This window comes from Hetaerina americana, unplaced genomic scaffold (genome assembly GCF_022747635.1).
Source record: "Hetaerina americana unplaced genomic scaffold, ioHetAmer1.1.p SCAF_36, whole genome shotgun sequence".
Classification (NCBI taxonomy): Eukaryota; Metazoa; Arthropoda; class Insecta; order Odonata; family Calopterygidae; genus Hetaerina; species Hetaerina americana.
Window position 1 is genome coordinate 2,224,561 of NW_027286941.1, and position 25,447 is coordinate 2,250,007.

The 25,447-nt window shown below is 34.9% G+C and overlaps 1 protein-coding gene across 1 annotated transcript in view; it reads right to left on the reverse strand.

Annotated features, from left to right (window-relative positions):
- Positions 1 to 329: 329 nt before the first annotated feature.
- The window catches only part of LOC139691482 (glutamate receptor ionotropic, kainate 2-like), a 29,136-nt gene continuing 4,018 nt past the window's right edge, over positions 330 to 25,447 (reverse strand). The window contains exons 2-16 of the mRNA XM_071589323.1: positions 24,109 to 24,264; positions 20,404 to 20,588; positions 18,879 to 19,036; positions 15,843 to 15,984; positions 15,286 to 15,474; positions 14,140 to 14,292; positions 13,068 to 13,301; positions 10,693 to 10,899; positions 9,740 to 9,824; positions 9,246 to 9,384; positions 8,978 to 9,115; positions 8,270 to 8,468; positions 5,509 to 5,737; positions 3,269 to 3,540; positions 330 to 2,254 (exon numbers count right to left, since the gene is read on the reverse strand). Of these exons, the coding sequence (XP_071445424.1) occupies positions 2,048 to 2,254; positions 3,269 to 3,540; positions 5,509 to 5,737; positions 8,270 to 8,468; positions 8,978 to 9,115; positions 9,246 to 9,384; positions 9,740 to 9,824; positions 10,693 to 10,899; positions 13,068 to 13,301; positions 14,140 to 14,292; positions 15,286 to 15,474; positions 15,843 to 15,984; positions 18,879 to 19,036; positions 20,404 to 20,588; positions 24,109 to 24,264 (2,693 nt within the window). The 3' untranslated portion in view covers positions 330 to 2,047. The remainder of the gene's footprint in view (positions 2,255 to 3,268; positions 3,541 to 5,508; positions 5,738 to 8,269; positions 8,469 to 8,977; positions 9,116 to 9,245; positions 9,385 to 9,739; positions 9,825 to 10,692; positions 10,900 to 13,067; positions 13,302 to 14,139; positions 14,293 to 15,285; positions 15,475 to 15,842; positions 15,985 to 18,878; positions 19,037 to 20,403; positions 20,589 to 24,108; positions 24,265 to 25,447) is intronic.

Sequence of the window (25,447 nt, forward strand, 5' to 3'; positions counted from 1 at the left end):
CCTGAACACCATAGGAAGATGGACAATGAATGCCATATGGAACCCAGATAAGAGGAAAAGACCATCTCATCATAATCGCCTGGACTCTCCTTACTCCTTTTTCTATCCCTCTTCCTCTACAAGCCTTCAATCTCCATCCCCCACTTTTACCTGCTTTTTATCCCACCTTCAAGAGCTTCAGTTTTTCCCACTCACCTACCCCCCAACCCCTCCCAGCACCCTGGAGTCACCCTGGTTTTCCCACCTACTATGCTTAAGAAATATATATATATATATATATATATATATATATATATATATATATATATATATATATATATATATATATATATATATATATACAGACACCCAAATACATAGCACTCTGTACAGTGAGAGTTTAACTTGAATATGATATAGTACAACTAAACTAGTCAAAACAAAATCTTTATTAAGAGGAAAACTGTAAGGGTTTTTGTCATTGTTAGTAAGTTTTTGAACATTTAAGTAAATGTGCCTCCATTGTGACAAAGAATTATTGCTCTAATTCTGATCTAGCTGATCAACCAATAAAAATATTTACACATCCATATGCTTTCCATGCGTAAGGTTAAGGTCAGATTTTTTTTAAAACTATCTTATCTGATAAATATCCTTAGAGTTTGCCTTCTCTGAATTCAGGGACAAGGTAGTTTAGTGGGCAGAGTTCTGGACTCTGGGATAGGGCCACAACTTGTACAGACTTTTTATAACAAAACTGCATGAAACACAAAATATAGATTCCTAATTATGTATATTGGTAAGGTGACATTTTTCTATTCTTTCAAAGAATAATACACTTGAGACCCATTACAATGTATCTGCATTATCAATGAACTAACAATTTAAAAAGCATTACATAAATAGCAATGGGATGTTAGCATGTGTCATGTGTTAGCAGTGGGTAGATCATTTGGTGATTTAAAATGTCCCAATGTTTAAATCTGATTGATACCTCTGGGTAAAACCAACTTAACATTAAGTGTGTGATTTCCTGTATATAATACATTCTGAAGAAAAAAGTTGTTGAGAAAGGGAAAGAAAATCATTTCCCAACCTTTTGTAAGTGATTCCCAAGTTTGCAGGGCTTCACATCAGTTGAACTCCTGTTGCACCAAACAAACTTAAGTTTGATGACTGCCTAAATGACTTGTGGTTAAAAATAATACCAAATATAGATGTTCAACAATCCCATCACAATTCAATAACCTAAGTACCATACAATCACTTGATAAATTTAAAAATTTCAGTAACAAAAGCCACTAATCTCAGTATTTGTGCATCAAATCAGCTCTCTGTTTCAGGATGTTTTTTTCCATTTTGGGCAAGTTCACTGTACACTAGCCAAACTTCACATCATGAAATTGTTTATACAGAGTATATATCTTTTACTTTCCCTTCTAAAAATATGGTTTGAAAGATTAGCTTGGCACTAATTAAATATGTAACTTGAATATTATTTCCTTTGATCATACTCCCGAGGGCTCCCATCGAGGGCTTGAGTTTTGCCCAATATTTCCAAGATGTCCAGGGGCACACATTTTTAACATAGAAGAACTGGCATTGACATTTATGTCACCATGTTGCTCAAGAATACAAAAAACATTAATTCAATTATCCACACAAATATATTCATCCATATCCTAATTGTTAAAATTGTAGGGACACAAATTTAAGTATGCTCAATTTAACCCTTTAAATTCTAGCAGTTTGGAAGTCAACCACTGAACATTTATGAAAATATTCTGGTGAGAAAAACTTATTTTGAACAGCATCAGTAAATTTCCACAGCTAATTCAATTTTCACCTTAAATATTTTCAAGCTGAGAAAATATTAGTTTCACCTTTTTACTGGAGTAACTGCGTACTTTTTATCCATCATGATATATATTATCATCCATAGGATATTCCAACAGAGAGCACCTCAAAATTTGATCTCCACTTAAAATTATTTGATCTCATAATAAATTAGAATTATAATATTATCGAATGATGATCAGGAACTATTTACATCTTCCAAGTGCTAAGTTCATGTCATCCTCTCTTTTTTCACATAACCATATGGTGTTGCATAAGGACTTAAAGGTACAATGTCAGCTGCAACTTCCTCTCCCAATTCTTCTTCTGCAACAGATTTTTCTTCTTTCTCATCTTCCTTTTTTCTCACAGGTTTAGTAGACCCATGGCATTTGAAGACAAATTTGATTTCCTCCTTAATTTCTGACCAGAAGGGAGTCTAAAAAATTAAAAAGATGGATAAATTAATAACTCATCTTAATTATATAAATATAGTAATGGAAAGATGAACTACCATACATATAATGACAAGTTATTGTCACAGGATTTCCAGCAGTTTCTTTGAATTTATCAACGGTAAACAAATTTGTGTTTAAATGTTGACTTTAACTTCATAGGTTGTGGTTTATTGTGCACAACTATGAACATTAGGGATATGGTATGCATGGTATTTCATCATAACATCTCGTTCCTTTAAAACCCCTAAAATTTAAGGGTGTATTAGGATGCCTTGGTAGCTTAACTGGCTAAAGCACTCAGCCAGACATCATGGAATATAGATTTGAATTTAAAATACTATAAATAAAAGACAATAAATAAGACAATAAAAAACAACTAAGCCTTGATGTTGGTCAATGCCATTGGACTTGGATTTTGGGCGGAAAATTTTCAAATGTATGAAAAATATGTATTTGAGAAAAATTGGGCATGAAATGGCTATCGATTGGTAAACATTCATACTGTTGAAATTTAGTAGGAACATTGTTGAAGGCATCAGAAAATACACAAAAAAAGGTCTCCTGCTGACCCTGGTAAGATCATCCCTCAAATGTAAAAAAACACCCCTAAATTGATTTCTCACATTTATCCACTAAAGTTTTAACTTTTCAGTAAATAAGGTTATCTATGCAGAAAAATATTTGAAAACTAAATTTTGAATAAGCAATATCCACCACAACTCTCTCAATGTCCTGCAATATTTTCATATGAATTAATAAGAATGAAAAACAATATTGGTTATTTTCTGCACCTCATCAATCTTGTTCTCAATTCACTTGCATATTTAACAAATAATCACTACCAATAAATCAATAACATTTAAAATTTAAAACTTACTTTTGTTCGAAAGAGAAATAAGGCCTTGATTACAACTAGATATTTTGACAGTGCATTCATACAAACTCATAAATACATATTTACACACATATATACATAATATATTTAATCTGATTACCTTGTTTTTAATGCTGTTCATTGCCACTTTCCAAAACAACTCTAGCCATGCAATGACACAGGCCAATGCCACTCCACCAATCAGAACAACAAATACACCGCCTACATTTGGCAATCCAAGCTCACTGGCAGCACCACTGCCTTTAGAAGCATCATCCCGACAGGCACCACCTCCTCTCTTTTCCTTCCACCACTTTACCTTGAGAGCATAGAGTTTACCCACTTCCTGGAGTTTTAACACAGCAGCTGAAAGTGCATTTCTATAGCTTGAGTCTAAAAAAAATCAAACACAAACTGATTAGTGTAGATAAATATTTTGGGAACATAATGAATAAAATTTAATGAGAGAAGGGTCAAATTATTCAATTTCATTAACAAATGCTTATGAAAAATGAATAGTAGCTATTCTGGAATTGTTAATATCCACATATTTTCCATTTTTAGATGCATGGGTATTCACACAACATATTGAAGTACGGTAATACCTCCATAAATGCTGGAGGCTTTGATTTGACTTTCATTAGTTGACTTGGCCACTATAAATACTGCTCAAAGATGGTAATAATACACAAATAACATCATTGGGCTGCTTAGACTTCACAGAGGACCAGTATCATAGCATGTGCAGCACTACTGCATAGACAGGAATAGGACCTAATCCTACCTCCACATGTCCACCTACCATATTATTCTACAGTGTATACGAGCAATGTATTCTCTAATTTAGCAGTCCTGTGTGATTTGTCAAAATTGCTCTGATGAGAAAAAGAATTATTCCAATGTGGAAATATATAAAATTCATTCCAGTGATGTGGCACTTTCATGTAATTTGTGAGTTTTGATTATTTCTCATACCAGCATATAATCTTCAATGAACACTAAGACCTATTCTATAGACGCAAATGTTCATATTAGCTCTGGTGTAGAAAGTATTTAAAGGAAGTGTAGAGAGTTGAATAATTAACTGAAGCAGGAAATTAATACAGGGAAAGATGCATGGTGGAGGACACAATGCAAGGTTATGGAAAGTTTACAAAGGAAAGGGGGAAAATGGTGAGCAGTAAAGGAAGGTGAAAGCACTAACAGGATGCAACAAGGGAAAATTTGGGCAAACAATCACAAATACGTCAGAAAATTTTTTAATTAAACCACAGTAAATTCAAGAAAGATGAAATGACCATATAGAGAAACCTCATACATGATAGAAACAGGCCAGCAATTTTAGACATACCAAGAAAATATAATGTACTCATAGTTGGAGACAGGTTAGGTGCAGGCATTTTTGACGGTGGGATGAAAAGAGTATTAAGAGATTTAAATCAAATAAGTCTATGGAGGCATATAACATTTCCACAGAACTACTTAAGGGTAGAGGAAAATGAGAGAGGAAGATTTTCATGTGCTAATTCATAGCACTCATGACGGAGGAACTTAGACAGAGAATTTAGTCAGATCAGTTTAAGTTCAAATCCCATAAAAGGTAAAGGCAGCTATATGTGAGGACTATAGAACAATAAGTTTGATTTTGCATTCAAATAAAGTGGTACTCGGAATCACCAATAACAGGATGGAGAGCAGGAAAGATGATTAATTATGGTATTATCAGTTTTGGTTCTGAAAGGGGCGAGACATAATTGATATCATAGCAGTTTTGTCTCTCATTGAAAAGAACATGAGGAATGCAATGAGGATGTAATTGTTTGTTTCATAAGTTTTAATAAGGGGCTCAATAAAGTATACTGGGTAGAATTAATGAATGTATTGCAGAAAATAGGAATACATAGATCGTAGGGATAGGTGACTTATCCACAACCTATGCATATCTTAGATTGCTCAGGTGCAAGTAGCTGATGGAGAGTTAGGTTAGTTTGTTTGAGAAGATGGAAGTGCATGTACAGGGAAGAGAAGGGATTGTTGGGACAAATTACAAATTCAAAGGCGGCCAGAAAGATGCATGCAGAGTATTTTGATTGGAATAGGGGTGCTGAAGACTATAACAGAGGGAAGAACATTAGGCAGGCAAGGAAGGGCAAGGATTAGGATAGGTATGATGCATGCATGGAATAAAGGGAAGAACGAAGAATGCAGAACTGAAGAGGAGCTTATTGTAGTGTGTGGATGTCAGGGTGTGCCCTGTTAGGAGAGGTAAGGAAATGTACCATTGTACGATTGTGTTGTCCATCTGAAGCCTAACTTAACTGGTAAAATACCAATAATAATAAATCATATCAATAGCAATACCTTTTCTCATTGCAATTCCATATCCTTTTGCATCCAGCAAGCCACCAACTTGAGACACATCACACTCTCGTTCCACGACATACTCAATAGATGTGGATTCCATAAGAAAAGCATATTTTCCATTTGAATTCTTAACACGATTGACTCCCTCATCATTGGATGAGGTGAAAACATCAGGATTGTTCACCATAAACTCCCACATCCGCTGGTATGTAGAATAATTAGAGTCCTGTCAAGAAAACATATATTATTTGGTATGCACCGATTTGGACATGCTTCATCAACAAGGAAACCCAAAATAGACATGGTAATTTCAATTTCAAAGAGTGCATTTTTAACTTCTATTCAAACTGGTTTGCTCATCATAAATTTTAATACAGTTAGAGGCCAAAGCATTACACACCATATTTGTGGGATCAGAAGTGAACTCCACAAGGTATATTTTATAATTTTTGGAATGGAAGTAATTTTCACTGTGAATACTAGTGTCACAAAAATATATCAATAATAAGCCATTACCAAATTCTGTGTTTGTATGTCAAAAAACTCTCTGGTAGTGCAATTTTACTCTAACTTTTTGGAAAATTTGTATACAGTTCCCTAGTTATAATTCCATCATTTATACTGTCGACACCAAAAACTACTGCCTTTAATACTCACACACATTCCACACGTAATAAGAAATTTTGAGAAAAAATTATGCTTTGTCATACTGGTCTCAATCCTTCCCTATTGAAAAATTTCAATCAATAATTGGTGAAAAAACTTACATACAGAATCACTTCTTAAAAAGAGGTAACTACTGTCACAGTCATTTGAATAGCCGCAGCTTCTTGTGTCAAGAGATGCACGCAACACCTTACGAGGTCTGTCTAATAAATACGTGATCTGAGGTCATAAAAACCTAATTTTGTAAAATTTAGTCTACATCGATTTTTTCCCCTTCAAATTTCTCTCCATTTGTTTCTAACAATTATTCCATCTTCATTTCCACCGTTGAAAGAACCCTTGGAAGTCCTTGGTAGTTAAGCTTTTTAGTTTTCTCGTCATTCTTGCTTTATTGTGTCCACATCTTCCCAGTGATGTCCCCTCATCACATTTTTGCATTTTGGGAGTAGGAAAGAGTTGCAGGGGGCAAGAGCTGGCAAATAACGAGGATGATCAAGGATGGTGATTGAATTTTTTTGCCAGAAACTGCCAAACAATCAATGCTGAATGTACAGGTGCATTGTCATGGTGAAGGATCCATCCATCATGTTTGGTTAAAATAGTGTGCACTGTTGATTTTCCTAAATTCAGTTCATCAGCTATCATTCAGACAGTTTTTCGACAATCGGTAAGGACAAGAGGCTGCACACGACCAATGTGGTCCTCAACACAGGCAGTTGAAGGTCGTCCTGGCCTTGCATCATCCATAGCCATCGGCATCTTTAAAACCCTTAATCCACTTGCAAACGGATTTTTTCTTCAGAGCATTATCACAGTAAACAGCTGCCAACATTTCAGTAATTTCTTGATAACTTTTACCGCACTTCACCAAACCTTGATGGTGGTTTGTTGCTCTGTGATTTCGTAAATTTCCATTTTCAACAAACAGTAAAAACAAGGACAACAGAAACTAACATAACTAGCACCATACATACAGCTCAGCGATCCACCAAGGCCAGATGGCTTATTGGGTCTCAGGCAACTATGGCCACTCGTGAGGGGGGCTATAGTCCAAGTCATGGCCACCAGAATGCACCAGTTCGCCAGTATATTGGACAGACTTAGTACTCCAGTGATTAAGACTTCATGCCCTGCAGATCATTTCTTCTGCTTCTCCAGACCACTTCTCTCCACTGCCTCTAACCTACTTACTCAAAACTAGGTGAAGCAAAGTAATCGCTTTTAGTCACGTTCTCAGTCATATTAAATTTTTCCATGTTATGTTTATAATTTAGCAAAAGCTACAATTTCCATGTTCAATAGCGACACATCCAAATGGTTCTCAAGCTTATATAAGATCAATAATCTGCAGAAAAACTGTAGGCAATGGTTATAGAGAAGCTTGTCTATAGTGATATATAGAAGTCTTGTAATGGGACTCTCAATCCACACCGCAAAAGTGTATGGTATTCATATAACCAGGGAGCAGTGTACTCAGTTCTCCTTGTTACTGGTTATATAAAGTTAAGTTACAAAATGCATGTATTCAAACAACAGCAGCAAATAACAAAACTGTGGATTAATATGAACAAAACCGCACTAGGTTGCCAAGAGTAAGCATTCTAGAACCATTAATCTTTAGTCACATGCTTTAGTACATACCAATAAACCAACATATCTGAATGAATACAGATTAAATTTTAAGCAATGATTAACACTTGATAAACATAACAGATTCAGGTTTAACTTTGTGGAATTCCTTCATTATGAGGGTGAAAATAAACTTAACATTTCCACCAAAAGGATTTAATATTTAATATTAAATCCTTTTGGTGGAAATGTTAAGTTTCTTTTTATCCTCATAGTGTATAACACTCTCAGTAAAAGACAATTACAAATGTTGCAATTTAATTTTTCCAACAAATTTCAGAAACACATAATGCAGGTTGTAGGTCAATAGCACTACAACCTAAAACACAAGACCCATTACATAGAAAAATTTTTGATGTGGAATTATTTAAACATACCCTCTAACATTGAGAAAATAGTCATGCACATATGAGTTGCAGGAAAGTATAACAAACTAAGAGAAATTCCATTCCAGTTTTCATACCCTGAAGAAAGCTGCTGTGGACCCGTCTCTTTTAGCTCCATATTTGATGACATTTTGTTTGGCTAAATCCTCAGCATTCTTAATTGGAGTGGACATTGACTCAACAGTAAGGAAAGCAGCAAGGTTGGCAGTGTAAGATGACACCATAATTAGAGTAAAAAACCACCAAATTCCAGCAACCATTCTCGTGGAGACCCCACTGCAAGCACAATTTCATTCATTGAGTTTTAAGTTCGCTCGATATGGTCAATTACAGGGTAACCAATACATAAGGTTGATATATTGTGTTGGCATAATAAAAAAATAAAAATTAAAAACTATCATTAAATGAATTATAAACATTTTATTAGAGCTATGCAATCATTTTTCTCAAATTAAAAACCAAAGAATATATACGTTGAGATAAGGCAGAATATTTTAATAGCACTCATGAAGGAATTCTGAAAAATAAATTTGAACTAGATTAATTCAGTGGGTTAAGGGTACCCAAGAATTGTTTGTGGGACAAAGAGGCAAGGGAGTGTGAAAAAATGGATGGGTCATGAAAAAATACCGATTGGATAATACACCAGTGAAAGACAATCATGAAAGAAGTGTGCTACACTCATTTGCCTATGCTGAGGAAATGGATGATAGCCAATTATCAATATGCACCCCATTTGTATTTCAGTGGTAATAAGTACTTATACATTATAAATCATCACTTACATAGGTGCAATTTCTGAACCCTGTTGCATAAGTGAGCCAATTGTGAACCAAAGGGAATTTTTCAGACTAAACTGATTTTCTAAAGTATCTGGCTCTTCAATACAAGGGTATGGGTTATTCCACTCTGCAGGGCTGATTCTAAATAAAACATAAAACAGAATATATTAGAAAACACATGTTGTATGCAGTATTACAAGTACATTAGCAATTATCGGACTAGAATAATTTAGTGATAATGTCTAACAGCCACATTTCAAGAGGAACTAACCTTGCCATAAAGAAGAGCAAAATCGACACCCCTAAGTATGCAGCCAACATATACATCCATACTTCACGGGAAAATGGAGACAAAAACGAAAACAGGCTGGGAGGTTCTTTTGTAGGTTTTTTATACAAGATACTAATACCTAAAACAAAAGTGATTAAATCACAATAATGATTATACTTCTTGCTAATAGGTTACATGATATAAATTATACAAGAAAATAGTGATAATATGTGCAATGTTACAACATTGTGGACAATTTTTCCTAGTACCTCTAATGATGATTACACGCACAATGGCTAAATTTTAGCATAACATGGCAAAACATTTTTCCTCAAACTAAACTACCTCCACCCCTTTCAAAAGAAATTGAGTAACTGGTTTCAACTGAGTTTTGAAATTTAGTACCTTGATCACTTACCAGCACCTATGTAGGGGTTAACAAATAAATTTTACATGCCTTCAATGGTTGACAGCCTTTCTAATTTTAATCTTACCTAGATTCATGAAAGGCATCGTGAAATCAGCAGCACCTTCCCTGTCATATGTTATGGTAAGATCAGTAATGGCCAGATCAGCTCTCTGAAGATAGAAAAAACATTGTATTGAATATCAAAAACTTTTGTTGAAGCACTTTCTAGATATTAATTCCCTATTAAAGTATAAACCTAATATATCTTGTTCTAGTGGTTAAAAAATCAGCCCTCTATATTAACAAACTTTATATGAAATGTAGTTTGAGAAAATAATAAATGTACAAAAAATTTAATTATGCAGAAGAATGTGATAATAATTGATTATTTTTGCCTCTACTTATGCTGTAAATTCAATTTTGAGTAATAAATCACAAAAGTTGTCAACTTTATGTAACTTATGGTCAATGTCACATACATATTATGGATTTAGTTTGGCTTTGGTACATTCTACTTAAAAAATTCAATTTATAATTTTTTTTATAAATTGTATTTTTTATTGGTCAATTTTTTCCCTTGTAATTTTCCTAACTCAAGCCATTTGTTTATTGCATATTTGTGGCAATTTTTCTTACATCTCATGCTGACTTGTAAACAGTCCTGCATTTATACCTTTCAATTGCTTCCATATTTCTTATCCTCATATAATTAACAAACAAGGAACATATGTACACAAAAACATGTTATTGTTGAAACAGGCATTTGGTCTTGCTGGGTTGATTTTGCCCAAACATCACTCAATGCAATCAGGACATCATGAGATGACACAAAGTACAATAAAATATTGGCTAATCAGGGTTGTAAATTTGTACTTAACCCAAGGTTTCTGAAACAAATCAAAAGACCCAGATTTCACTGGAAAGGGCCACCCTTCTTTCATGTTCATGGTGGCCACTACCTTTGTAGCTAGCTTTTTTTACCTCAACTCAGGCAAAATTCTTTTGAAATTAAAACAAGAAGATATTTATGATACTTACATAATCCATTAACTCCCTTATCATTCCATTCCACTGGCCAGTCTTACGGTTTAAAGATCCATACACACCATCATGCTGTATTCTAAAAGTGTAATTAAAGCCCAGCAAGAGAGAAATTTCATGGATTAAGTCAATGCCAAAGCCTTCAAAACGGTCATTACCAGAGAGCTTTGTGGATGAATGCCTCAAGTAACCATAAGGTGGACTCTGATAAGAAGAGAGAGGAAAAATTCATGTAAATTAGTGTGCAAAATAAATTGGTTACCTAAAAATTAGGAACATGGGAATTTTAAGGATTGTAATTTATAGTATCAGGTTCATGTTCTGATTCAAAATTTAAGAAGTTAATCCCATAGATTTGAATATTATTAACAGTAATCCTTACTCTTGCCATAACATTGGCATGCTAACTTCATTTTCAAAGTTGATTAATAAAGGCTCTTTTTTCACTAATTTGTTTTTTTTCATTTTTTAATTATGATTATACTTAAAGATGGATTTTGGTTAAAATGTCTTAGTATGTGAATAACTAATACACAGATTTTTGGCTAACTTAACATACAAAAATAATAACTTAGCTGGAAAAATATTTCAACTGAATATGGCCAAAGGTTACATTTCGTTCCGTTCAAGTTCAACTCTTAATGCCTACCAAGAGATGCAACTTTAAGATAATCCCTTGTATCGATGCATCATAAGTATATTTTATTGTTTGAAGAACTATGTTTGCACCTTGTCAGCCAATTCACTTACAATCCAACTTTTCAAGTAATTATTATCAATTTAGTAGGTGCATATGACAATTGTGGGTAAATTAAATATGAGCTGGTCCTTTGTCATCACAAGACAATTGAGAATTGGCTTGTTTCTTCCCTGATATATGAGAAGCAGGCAATGGAAAATGTTTGTGCCAAAGGGAATGTGAAGGTTGATAGGGGACAGGACAGACTGGAGAGCTGCTATAAACCAATCCTCATATTGACAACCCATTATGGTGAATAATATGAGTATATGAGCAAATTTCCCTTAGAATGGCTAAATGTGGTCACGTTTTTTAAAACTGGGATTATAAGCACATGTTTTCAGGTTTAATTTGTAGCTGTTAACAGAAAAACTTATTTTTTCTGAGTTATCAACTTTTTCTCTCTTCAATACCTTAAGTTACACTAACTTAATCATTTACCGACATGCACCAAAGTAAATCTGATTGAAACTTAGCACCCATTAACGACACATTTGTAACTAATAAGTAAGTCCAGCATGATTCCATTATGGTATTTATAATAAGAACAATGGATGTAGAAAGGGTGAAGATTGAAGAAATATTTTTGCATTGATATGACAATTTATATAAGCGGCTATGAAAACTAAATGAAAAAATCCTAGTTTCTACAATACAAATCAGCATTCATTTCAACAGAGAGAGAACAGTTCCTCAAAAGATACCTCAGCAAATGTTCAATTCCAATGTCAATTACAATAAGAGATGATTAAAAAATGGATATACTAAGAGTTTTCATAGATATCACAAGGAATTGGAGGGAAAAGATGGAAGGATTAATAAAGGACATCACTATAGTAATGAATGTAGCACTCCAGTGGTAGAGAGCTGGACTAGAGGGTTCAGGCTTGATTCCTGAGCACACCTCTGGGCAACCTCAGGTTCACCCAAGCTGGGTGATTTTTTCGGTGCCAGATCTTCCTCTGAAACCATAGATGGCACAGGGAAAGGATATGACACCCGTACCCAGATTTGTGAATTTCATACACCTTAGAACTTGGTGAGCTTTATCTCCACCTATCAAACCAACCTTCAGATTGATTTCTGTGGTTCTCTATTGTGCTATTAATGGTTCTCCATGAAAATCACTACTGAAGAAGTCAATGGGAAAACTCCTCAATTATTTATCCTATGGCCTTATGATGAACACAAATATGAATATGAGTCTTGGCAACTGCAGAACCAGCCCAGCCTACTGGACAATGTATCATGTAAAGCAGCAAGTGAGATAAGACTTCTGATGTCATCATTACATTAGATACAGTGGAAAGGAAAATGCCAGCAAATGGTGGCAGTAGCATTGTACTAAAAGGTAGGAAGAAGCACAGTAAACATAGAGACAAGGTAGGGGTAGTAAAATGATAGGGATGTTGGAGAGAACGAAGGAAGATAGACTGTATGCAGAATTGAAAAGTTATTGTAGTGTAGGACATCAGCTTTTGTCTTATCAGGCGATGCTCAGAATGTAGGAGTGTGTCATGTTTTCATTTAAAACCTTCCTTAAATGGTAGGCTACCATATAATAATAACATCTACATTGTAACATTACATTCAGTAGGTGAATTAAAAACACAGGAGCCTGTAGGCAACTTACCAGAGCAGTGAGAATAATAAAAGTCTTATTCTGAAGGCTCTCCATATGCTCAGTTATATATCCACTGCCAATTGAACCTGAATGAGATCTTGTGAGATTGAGACCTTCTGAAGAATTCCATGTCCCAATTTGATTCAAGCCCTGTTCTGTCAGTTCCACTATGTTCAAAACAAAATTGGTTCTGAAGCCTTGATTGTCAAAATGAATGACTCCACTAAGTCCTTTCATTTCACTCTGTGGAAAAGATATTTTTCTACTTCAATATGGTGAAACTAAACATAACACAGATTGCAAAATCAGCATTAATGATAACAGAAGTCAACTGAGAGGAGGTCAGTTAAAAGCTGAAATATTAGATTATAGTCCAGAATGGGATACACCCACCAGGTTTCAACTTTTTGATGACTTAAAATTTAAAAAATTAAAAATACAATATTTTTTTATCTTTTCCTAGCTATATGAACTTATAATCAATGATACACAAAAATATTAAAATCCATACAAGATTTCTCACTAGCTTGTTAAAATATAATCGTGAAAATTTTGACACCAAATCATTATCAATCAAACTTTCTATTTCTAATGACACATTATTAACATAAATTGGTAATCACAGCTTTGAAGAAAATGGCTCAATTGTGATGGCTTCTAGTCCTAATAATATGCATTTCTATTGACAAGTAGACAGTACAGTAGATGAAAAAGCTCTGCTTTCAAAATTGCAGGTAATTTCTTCTCACATTAAGTATTGTCAAGATACCGACAAAATATCCTCAAATAGCTCAGAACAATAGGCTAGTATCAAGCTAGCACAAAACTAGCCCATTGGTTAGAGAAAGCAACATTACACAGGTAAAGTAGGTCAGCAAAGCACCAATATCATAGTATACACAAGGTTAAACTTAATTTTTCCTCATTGGTTACTCGTGGAATTGTTACACCTGTTTAAGTAATGTTTATGAAGCAAGTCAGGTTGTCCGGGTACATTATTGAGGATATTTTTTGTGAGAAAAATAGGTCATTGGAAAAAATCCAAGACTGCAATACCTATTTATGTATCTAAATGTCTTACCACTCGCATGAAATTTATGAGGCTGAAACCATGCTCCCAATTCCCTTCTGTGTTACAATCAAGAGCCCTTAATCTCACATTCTGACTGCTATCAAGTTGATGCAATGCACGCCCAAACATCTGCACTGCGTCATACATCAAAGCTGTTCCAACCTAAAAGATATCAGAAATAAGAGAAATAAATTTCCTAAATAATGAATTGGAAACAAATAAAGTTTGAGAACATCTCCAATTGTTACTCATAAAAATTAATTAGGTAAGCACATCAAAAGTCCATTGACTTGCTAAAATATCAAGATATCATATAAAAACAAAGAGACAGAAAAGACAATTCGTGATGAAAGTAGAAGTGAAATCAGGATAGGTATGTAATGAGCAGGCACAAAATATTCTAGTATAAACACATTATTATCAATTTCTAAAAATAAAATTCTTTGCATCTTTTGGAGAAAATCTACCAGAAAAATAATACTTGTCATAAATTTTCAACTGCATGATGGCATTCCTCCCCTCCTCTTTGAACATTCCTTCTCACCGAACTTAAGCTCCTTATACTTAGTCATGGACTTGTCTGTTGTGAGAACAGATGTGCTAACAGTGACAGGCCAACAATTCACTAATTGATATGGCCCACCACCTCCATCAAGGGTACCTCTTACACCCTACATTACACCCCACACTTCAACACATCCCCTTATCAGGTGAGTCCCAAGTTACAAAGCAGCTGGTGTCGGAAGATATCTAGCACCATGGCTGATTGATACTCGCATAAAGAATAATAAAGGCAATATATCTACTCATGCCAAGTTAATACAGAAGACAATGTTTAATTCTCCAATCCTAGCTGGCAGCTTGAAAATTATGCAACCCTCAGATAACTGGTTTTCTGCTGTTTGCATTTCTCAACCTACTGGCCAAGAACATACCTTTTCAACACTATGACCACATGAGTGGAGCCTCAGCCTTTGCCTAGTTGACACATTTTCTTGCTATACCTTAGAGAGGCACATGGGGGTGGATGGAGATTGTAAGGTTCTTACAATACAACTGTTAACAGCCATATGCATTACAGAGAGAATAGTTAGCTGTTGAATTTGGAAAGAACCTAAAAAATTAGAAGGCGTTAAAATGTAACCTTATATTCACCCTAAGGGTTGTGCTGGTAATATTAAGAGTTAGGAGACTTTCATCCATTCTAACTCTTCCTGTTCTCTCTGTTTCAGCCCACTCAGCAAGGGTGGCATTCACCAATGGATCATCAGGATCAATTAGTTGAACACCAGTGATATTTGTTCCACCATATTGAAAAGGTTCCAAGTCAATTGTATGCAAATCCTGCAATTAGAGAAAGCAAATTTAAAGAAACTCAATACAGATCACATTATGTATTTGGACTCTTTGACTCCACTCTAGGTAAAATTGAAACAGTGAATAGACTAAATGCATAAACAATGTATTTTTAAAGGTTCTCACAGCATTTGCATTTAAATGATGAATATATGCATAAACATTTAATATCAGAAGACAGAACAGAAGAATCTTAAAATTTACAATCTCAGTTGTTATTTGAATTTTTTCCATCAAAAGTTTACAAGGTCATTATAATCAAAACCAATAATATACATTCTGCCAGCTTCTATTGTAGTTATTAGTGAGCATTTTTCAAACAATAGTAAACCCAATACTAATTAAGAACCACATACTGGATTTGTGATGATATAATTGTGATGAGAAGCCATAAGACCAACTTGTTGGGCCTGCTTTAGGACTTCATATAGAATCTCAGTGGAGCAATCAAGTACAATATTGGTCTCACCAGAGCGCTTTATCTTCCTAAGAATATACCTGGAATAAATAAATGCAGAGATGAAAAAATGAATTATGAAATATGAGCACTAGTTACTACAGATTAAGAGCACCTATAACTCAGGCATTATAATACACATAATCTTGTCTGAGAGAGAGGTAATCTAGTCATCCAGAGTCAGCATCCCTCTATCCCCAAATTATCACTTCCGGGTATAAGCATACCTAGGCACTGGGATGTCAGAAAGGGGCACCATTAAGTAACTCAGGTTAATATCTACTTCAGAATATTGTACAAACCATATGAGTTGGGTTAGAACCTATGCTGGTATTGGAGGATAAAGTGCATTCCTTTTTTACCCTCACCCTTTGTCTTCAGCCTCATTTAAGGGTCCATATTCCTGGTATCAGGGCATCAGTTGGATGGTTATTGAGAGGTGGGCACTAAATAAGTGGATGCCTTAGCCCATTTGCAAAGCCATGGCCATGCTTGCTATTTCATCCACCCATCTACAGGTCACTGAGAGGTGACCACATGACCAGCACCAGACCCAACACAGTAATGACCCCTTGGCCACAGAAACATGTCTGCTTCTCGTGAGAAGTAACCTTCTTCCTACCCTAAGTCAACATCCTGAAATTGGCCTCAGCCAGCCATTTAAATGTTTTTTGCTCTATTTTTACTGACAAATATCAGTCTTCCTCCTGATATACCTAATTAATTTTTCTCCTCAATAATCACCCATGGCTGCAACAACGTCATAAATTACGTCGAGGCCCTTCAAGATGTGAACCAAAATTTATGTGATTTACAATTAAACCTAGCAAATGGAAACATATTAATAATTATTTATTCAGGAATCAATATGTGATATCCTGTGCCAGAGACACATTTTTATAAATTTAAAATCTTGCAAAAATGCAGGGGACATTATTTGAAAAGGGTTCCAAAATCATAAAAGAATAAAATCATAATTATTTTTCCCTAGTAGTAAAACACATACAAATTTTGAAATTTTTTCAATAAAACAATACTGCAAAGTGCTGTGCCTACTCCCAGTAAGTAGTTGAAGGTGATGGAAACTAAGTTTCTCATAATTAAGACAGTTGTGAAAAGATTACGTAGGGAAAACTATACCAAATGTTACAGATAAAACAAGAATAGATAAAGGAATATACATTTAGGAAAGGCATGGAAGATATGTGTAAAAAATGAGATAAAGCCCATTTATATATGTCAAGCAGGAAGAGAATTATATTACTAAGTCTTCTACTTTTTATCATTGAATAGCTGAGGATGACAAATGAAAAAATTTTGTCCCACTACATGCGTTTGAATGGTTTTCAAGGAAGACACTTTAGTGAATGAACCTTACTAATTTCTAATTATGACAGTATTACTTGTACGAGGGTCATCCGGAAAGTAGTACCCGTTCGTGAAATAAAGACACAAAAGTAAATATTAACAAACATAAAAAATTTTATTTGAAAGAGGATACTTTAAACTACTTCTCAACATAATCTCCAAGCAAATTAAGGCATTTGTCATAACGTGTGACAAGTTTCTGTATTCCTGCTGCATAGTCCTTCGCCGCCAGCTCATTGAGATACGCGAGGGACCCATCTTGCACAAATTTTTGCATAATGCAGATGGTGTTTAACAATTTCATGAACAATTGTTCGAGAAACATTGGGAAAATGCTCACAGATGTCATCAATTGTGACGCGCCGATCGTTCCTCACGAATTCGTCAACTGAGCTCACCAGTTGGTCTGTAATGACAGACGGTCTCCCCGAACGCTCATCGTCGTGTGTGTTCCCCCTCCCTGTGTATGTTGAAGTTGCGACACCACCGCCGAACAGACGACTCGTCCATTACATTGTCTCCATACACCTCCTTTAATTGGCGATGAATATCACATGGGCGAACGTTTCTTGCATTGAGGAATTTAATCACTGCCCTCACTTCACAACTGGCGGCGTTCTCAATTTTTTTAAACATTGTAAACAATCACAGAAACAACACAGGCAATGCTAGCGTCACGCAACTTGGCTCAGAGAAGGCAGACAAGCCACTGAAGCTATCTGACCTCGTCCAGCGGCTACTCGCGTCGTCAGCACTTCATGCGGCACGAACGGGTACTACTTTCCGGATGACCCTCGTATGTCCCTCATATTTGAATTTCATCTCTCACCATAAAATGAAAGTAATGTTGCAATACCACCACTGTTATTCAACGTTATCACATGGAACATAATCTACAATAATGGGTCCAGATGCTATGAAAGTAACAGAAATCCTGGGTTTTAATAATTTTCCCCAACAATACAATAGTAGCATTATATTGGACATAAAAGTTTGGACCTAAACGTAAATTTTAAGTGTTCATCTGTAATGATACACATATCCCGGAGTATCAGAAGACAAAACAAAGAGAAACCTTCTCTAGAGGGTTTCACCTCAATATTTATTCAATGACCTTTCAAGTCCTAGGGTGTAGTATGTTACCTAGTTGGTAGAGTGCTAGCCAACTGATCCAAGGACCCAGGTTCAATTCTGAGTGATGCCTCTAGGCACCCTCAGCTTCGCCCCAGCTGTGTGATTTTTCAAGCGCTACATCTTGGGAAATCATAGGCAGTACAGGCAAAGGAGCTCTCCCTCCTACTCTGATGTGTGACCAAACTCAGACTTCATGTTGATTACTATGGTTTATTTAATCCCATTGACAAACTATACACATCTCTTGAATGGAGTGATAATTATGAGTGTGTTATGTGCAAACCTCCCAGCCTCTTGCTTCTTCCCTTGCAAATGATAAACTGTACTGTACTTACCTGTGTCATCACCTATGAAGAGTAAATGAAGGAATTTGTATATTCACATGTTTGAGATGGTACAAGAAGATGATTCAGTGTTTCGCACTGATGCTTACCTATAATTACCCTCTTGATCCAACTGTCTCACAGTCACTGTATACCCCTTAGGATCATATATTTTCAGTAATTCACCAAGTCTCACTAAGCCATCATCGTCCTCATATATAACAGTGAACTGCTTCCATCGCCATGCTTTAACAAGATCCACATATACCTTTTAAGTGAAGGAGTTAAGTTTTCATTAAAAATGTGTATTTCATAAGGCTCTCTAGATGTAATTCTAAAGGACACCAGCATTTCAAAATATTTAGTTTTTGATTATGATTTAAAAATGATGGTTTAATAAAATTAAAATATAAAACAGCAAGCCAATAACCAATCAAATGCATGGGGCAATGAATGCTCCTTGAATTTTTAGCCATAGCAATATGTACATAATTTATTAACAAAATCCATGAAAAATAGGGACCCACAAGAAAATAATCATTGCATAGCTTGCCCATCTCTTTATCTCATTACAAACAGTTAATAGTAAAAAAAATAAGTTGCTGAGGTATGCAGTAAGATTTTTGGATTGTTTAATTTTAAGAGCACTGGACAGTTTAGGACATTTAGGGCCCATATTTTCCTACCAACTGCTGTTTTTTTAATGCTGCAAAAGGAGGACAAAATCTCCTGGTTAATTTCCACTTCATTGTAATTTTCCTACATGCAAAGGCTTTCTGGATATCAATAATATCCAGGAAATAATTGTATAAAATCTTGATATTGCCAATCTCTTGAGAATCAACTTTTAGAAATTAAAATGCTCCACTATATAGGCTAATTAATTTAAACAAAATCTCGGATAGGAATCAGTATGATTATGTCACAATCCAAACCAAAACCTTTTATCAGCATTTTTCCCAAAAAATAATTGTTAGGTAATCATCAATTTGACTTCAATAACAAATCCATTCAGTTACTGTATAATTAATTGATTTCAAATCAATTGGCAGGGAATGTCAATGTATTCAGATTTAACATGAATATACTTGTATACACATACCTGCCGGACACTCATCCAAAAATTGGGTGACCACTCCCCACTACATCTCTACAATAACATGTACTAATTTTGTTTTCTAACACAAGAGTGAAACATTATTTCTTTTCTCATATTTTGCATTACAGATATGTATTGAAAAAATGTTGCATATTCTTCCTCAATGAAATTTTGCATCATATAAGCCCCCTATGCTAGAATGAATATATCCCTTTGAAAGTCATAGCACAAAGTAACCGGAAAGGAAGTATGAAGTAATGTCTCTCTCTCCAAAGTGGGCACTCTACAATAAAATTCTGTTGGTTTTTCTGGGCAATATATTCCTTGCGGAATGCATCGATGTCATATGGAACACAGTAGATGATCCCTATGACAATAAATTTGTGATTTCAAATAATGTAGGACTTCACAAGGTAGCAAGTCTGCAGTGCAAGGTATATATAACTATAGCTGTGGCTCTAAAAGATAAGACATGAAAATAGCAGAATAGTTATCCTTTAATCAGGATTCGAGTATAAGTCGAGCAAATTATATACCCTAGCTAAAGCTGCTGGATGAGGATAAAGATTTAACAGCATAGTGCCTCTTCTTTGATACAGATCCCACCGAGTTTCCACATGGGGAACTTCCATTGTGTCACAAATAGACTCCACATCCTCGGAGGTGGTCTCTGAACTGGGCCCAAATATTCCTGCCACACCCATTCCAAGCAGTTGGCAAACTTTAAAAGACAGAAAAATAAAGTCAAACAATTAACAATTTGTAAAATTAACTTAAGCAATCTTGCATTCCCCGAAATTCTGAGAAATCAGATCCAATGAAAATGACTATACATTATTATATTTCTAAAATAGTGATACCATGAGCTCCAAAACAGTGTTTCTTATATGATCACGTGACATATTTAACTCAACTTGTTTAACATTGAGTCATCTATTAAGTTGCCTTTGACATTTCACCTATTTGGAGATAATTAACAATGAATAAAACAAATACAGATGAAGGAAAAGTGTGCCATTAATATTTGTAATATAAATTCAAGCATAAATAAATGAATACGTCGCAATAACAACCTAATATGGCAGAAAAAATATACCATAGTTTGTTACGTACTATAGTAGTACATTAATGATCTGTGATGGCTGATTAAGGGTGTGAAGCACAAGGAACATATTGGAAAGGTGATATGTAAATAAAGGATTAAGTATATCGTCTAATTTGCAGCATGAATCTCCCTTAAATGGCACTGAAGCTTACCGCTGAATATTATGAACAATACTCCCAGCTGGCTAATCATAAACAAAGGAAGTTTCCAAATTGGAGTTTTTCATTTATTTAATTTAAAGGAAGTTTCGTAGGACAGATATGATATTTCCTGCGTGGTATGCAACTTATTACTCACATATGTATTGCGGGCTTGCTGCTTCAAGGATCCAGAGCTTTGAACTGACGAGGCAAAATAATACAACAGGCATGAGAGCTAATTCCTTCTTTCTAAGACTCATATTGATTCTCTCAATGAAGAATTTTATACCACTTATGCCAATTCGTTATATATAAGCATTTCATTAAAAACCAGACAGTTTACAAACACTTACGGAGAATATTGCAGAAGATAAACATGTCTATAACTTGTAAAGATATCAAAAATGTATGCAGAAATTTCGGATTCTGCAACAAATATAACAGAGAGCTCCACGTCTTTCTGAATTCAGCGAATATTATGAGGGTTTAGTAATAAATTGTCTCAGTAAATATTTTTACACTGCATACAACAAACTTGTAGTTCATCCCTAGAGAATCTACATAAATTCACTGTCCACAATTAGTCGTGTACGATCGTTTTGCTTCCAAAGAAGCAGTTGAGTTTAAGGAATTTAAATTAAATCGTGCAATCTGTTAAACTCTTAAAAAAGTCTACTTGAATTCCAAAAGAATACCAAAAATTTCAGCAAATCAAATAACTTTCAATAGATTGTCATCTTTCCCCGATAAATACACGGCAAATAATTAGAAAAATGCAAAACACTACAAAAAATGCAAGATTTTGAAAGACTAAGATTTAATTACATGAAAAAGTATCATTTCTTCGATTTGTCCATAGTCTTTCTTGTAAACGAACTTTTAGAAATAAAACACGTAAAATGTGGTTATTCGGTTTTATCTAGTTCTGCTATTACGCCGCAAGAGCGGGTGTAAGGGGTAAAACTATTATTTCATACAAAATAATGGATGAAACCTCAACAACGGTCATGGAGGTAGTCAGAAACCACTCCAGGCGCGGTACCGATAAAACACGAAGGCATGCCGGATTGGTGGCCGCTAAAGAGAGAACTGTTCCTGCTGAACGACTACTAACAGCTAAATTTACAATTAGGCAAATCAAACGAAGCAGTTGGCCTCGACATTGGCAAGGAAAAAGGCAAATCAAATTTAACTTCGCTACAATTAAATTGGAAAGAAAATACGATAACTACATAAACTGCTTGCAATAACAAGTACTTAAAATAAAACTTGCCATTTCGTAGGAGATAAAAATTAGATATCTTTTCAATTAAAAGAAACGGATGAAATTTGTAAGGTTTTTAAGAAAAACGCTAATGTGGGCACTATGTTTTTTCCATAATTTTAGCAGTTCTATTTAAAACTTAAAAAAGTGGGAGATTTTACCAAAGAAACCAGTAAAATATGAAAATCATTCCCAATTAAGCGTAACTTTGGGTGAAATCACAGGTGGCACAAAGACAGATACTGCCCCATAACCTAAATGTGCTCATTCCATACGCCGTAGGGTTACCAGATGAGCTCGGGGAAGAGTCCAATAGCTAAATAAGAAGTTTTATGCTGCAATATGAAAGACTAAAATCGTAGCATCGAAACAGGCCACTCTCCTAAGCACTTCGGAATGAGCGGAACACAAAAAGGGAATTCCTGAGTTTATGCTAAAATTCTCGGGGTTTTCCCCGGTAGCCTAATTCCGAGCCTTTTCCCATGCTTCCCGTAATTTTCTCAAATGAGTGAACACACTTGTAAGGGAAATATTGAAAAAAAACTATTTTTAAAGGCAAGCAACTCATTATCTAAAACGTAATATTGTGCTTAGATTTCATAAAATTATTTTTATTTCCCTACACATATTGTACTGTCCACGAACAAACGTGGATCTCGAACCATAACAAAGAGTATATTTCCAACTTACGGACAGTATAATTTAAGTCAGATATTATCTTACGGAGAATAGGAACCTAAAATCATCGTTTTTCTTCAAATTAGCCATATTTTCGACGTAAAATAATAATGTTCTCTAATTGTAGGTTTTTATGATTGATCTAAGGGTTTCATGTATATTTACAATGATTTTACTCGGCACAATTTTCAAGAATTCTTAGCTCGATGACTCAGTTCCATCCATTCTTTAGCTGAATCTATGCATTTTTCTTAACTGCATGTTTTCCATATATCCTGTATTCTTAAAAATCTTACAGTGATGACCGAGAAACAGTTATACTTTTTTGCCATATTTCCTATCAAGTAATTAATTTGTCGTTAAAAATAATATCTATAATACACAAGTAAAGTAGTAACAAATTATCCTCTTTTTGTAACGATTTCTGGATAATAATGAAACGTTCAAAGTTTTGGATGCCATACATTGTCATCGCACGAGATAGGGTATCTTTTCATTTGTGGGACCTTCCAAAACTTGAGACTCGTCGTATTCTCCTTTCCTGCCAAGCTCTTGACGGAATGCGAACAGCTGGCGTTTCGGAATTTGATGGGGAATACCAGTTTAGCCCCATATAGCTTTAGGTGATCCTTTAGCCGCCATTGACGTGATTTATTTTATGAAACTCACGGGCGTTTGTAATACATTATGGCCTCACCCTTCAATGCGATGGGATATATTTTCGTATTGAATAGCTTCAGATGTGATATTTAAATGGTGAAATTAGAAAATAAGGACCAATTAATAGCACTTTTCAACTATCCATCGAAAAGGTTCTATTAGTTGGTCATCACAGTAAATCGTTTTTTGCTCTTAGGATTATTTGGCATATTCATTCCCCACTTAAGGACTAATTTGTGTTACTAAAAACTAACGGGGCGCATTTAATTCTACTCTTTAATTAATAACAGTGGATAGCTTGATGCGGGTTCGTTCCAGAATTAATACGAGAGTAAAAACACAATGAAGGCTCGCCATATTCAAATAAAAAACAACATTTATTTCTTTAACATACCTTTATTGGCTACGCTAAAGCTGTCATGTTTTGTCACTATCTCCGCTTTAGCAGTCAGTTTGCTTTTGGGGAGAATGGACCGATCTGAGTTAATTTTGTTCACTGAATGACGGAAAGCCAACAGTTCTGCTTCTTCTGAGGCTTCAAACAGGCCACCTGCAAGAGAAATTTCGATATCATATTATTTCTTTTTCATCTTTTTATGTACCATATTACGAGAACTCAGTACCTCACCTTGAGAACAAAAAGGGAAAAAGCAAGAATAAAACATGACTCTTTTCTACATAACCTTTAAAATGCATTAAAACAAATGTCGAACATCATAACAGCATACAAGTAACTTTCTTGGGAAAATTGCCGAAATGTTTTCTAATAACCCATTCCTAAAACAGATATTAACAACTTAGGGAGAGTAATAAATTGGCATTATTGAAGTATTATCAGTGCTGAGAACCTCAATAATCATTAGCGAGTTTAATACATTAAATATAAAGCCTGTCGAACAAAACACTAGTACAATGGTACGGCTAAAATGATATAATTTTTAGAAAACTAAGATAAAACTTAATACGTCACATTTGCTCGGCTTTCATATCTCAAATATTCAGTTCGACTACCACTACAGCCCATTTAATCGATCTTCTTAAAATCTATTGCGTATTACTGCAGTGTTTCAACTAATTCGTACTTTAGATAGATACATTTTAACATATTGAGACATTTAGGTTAAAGGAAAAGTAACGTTTAATTGCCCATTTTCAGAGACGCAGCAGCTGTATTAATGGCGATTAAGTGCTGCAAGTTAAATTACTAGCAAAACTGACCAGTCGCAGGAAGAAATGCGTGGGCAGATTGAATTAGTGTTTGCACGGTGCGTGGTGATGATAGTTTAGATGAAGTAGAGAGATGCTAGGAATCTAGATCAAGAGAATCAGCATTAAGACGAGAAGAATAACGAGTGTTGTGAGAACTCGCAAAATGTGCTGGGTAAAATGCAACAAAGTTTTGTGGATGAATGCCTTTGCATTTTAAACTGTAAAAATTCAAATCTGGACCTAAGAGAAACTTAGGAGACGGTTTATCTTAGGATCAAGAAAGCAGTAGGATTTGGAAAGGTGGAACATAAAATCGTAAAATAAATTGAACATCCCAAAGATAATATTTTTGAATTACTTTTTCCGGACTCGCCCATCATGGAGGAGTTAGTAACCTCAGCAAACAAAGGGTGGTGGAAAAATTCAGGTGCCTTGAAACACGACGAAGATTACGACATCGTGAGGAATGGTAAGGAAGCACCCTCCTCTCTATATCTCTATCCCCCAAAAGAAAGACAACTTAA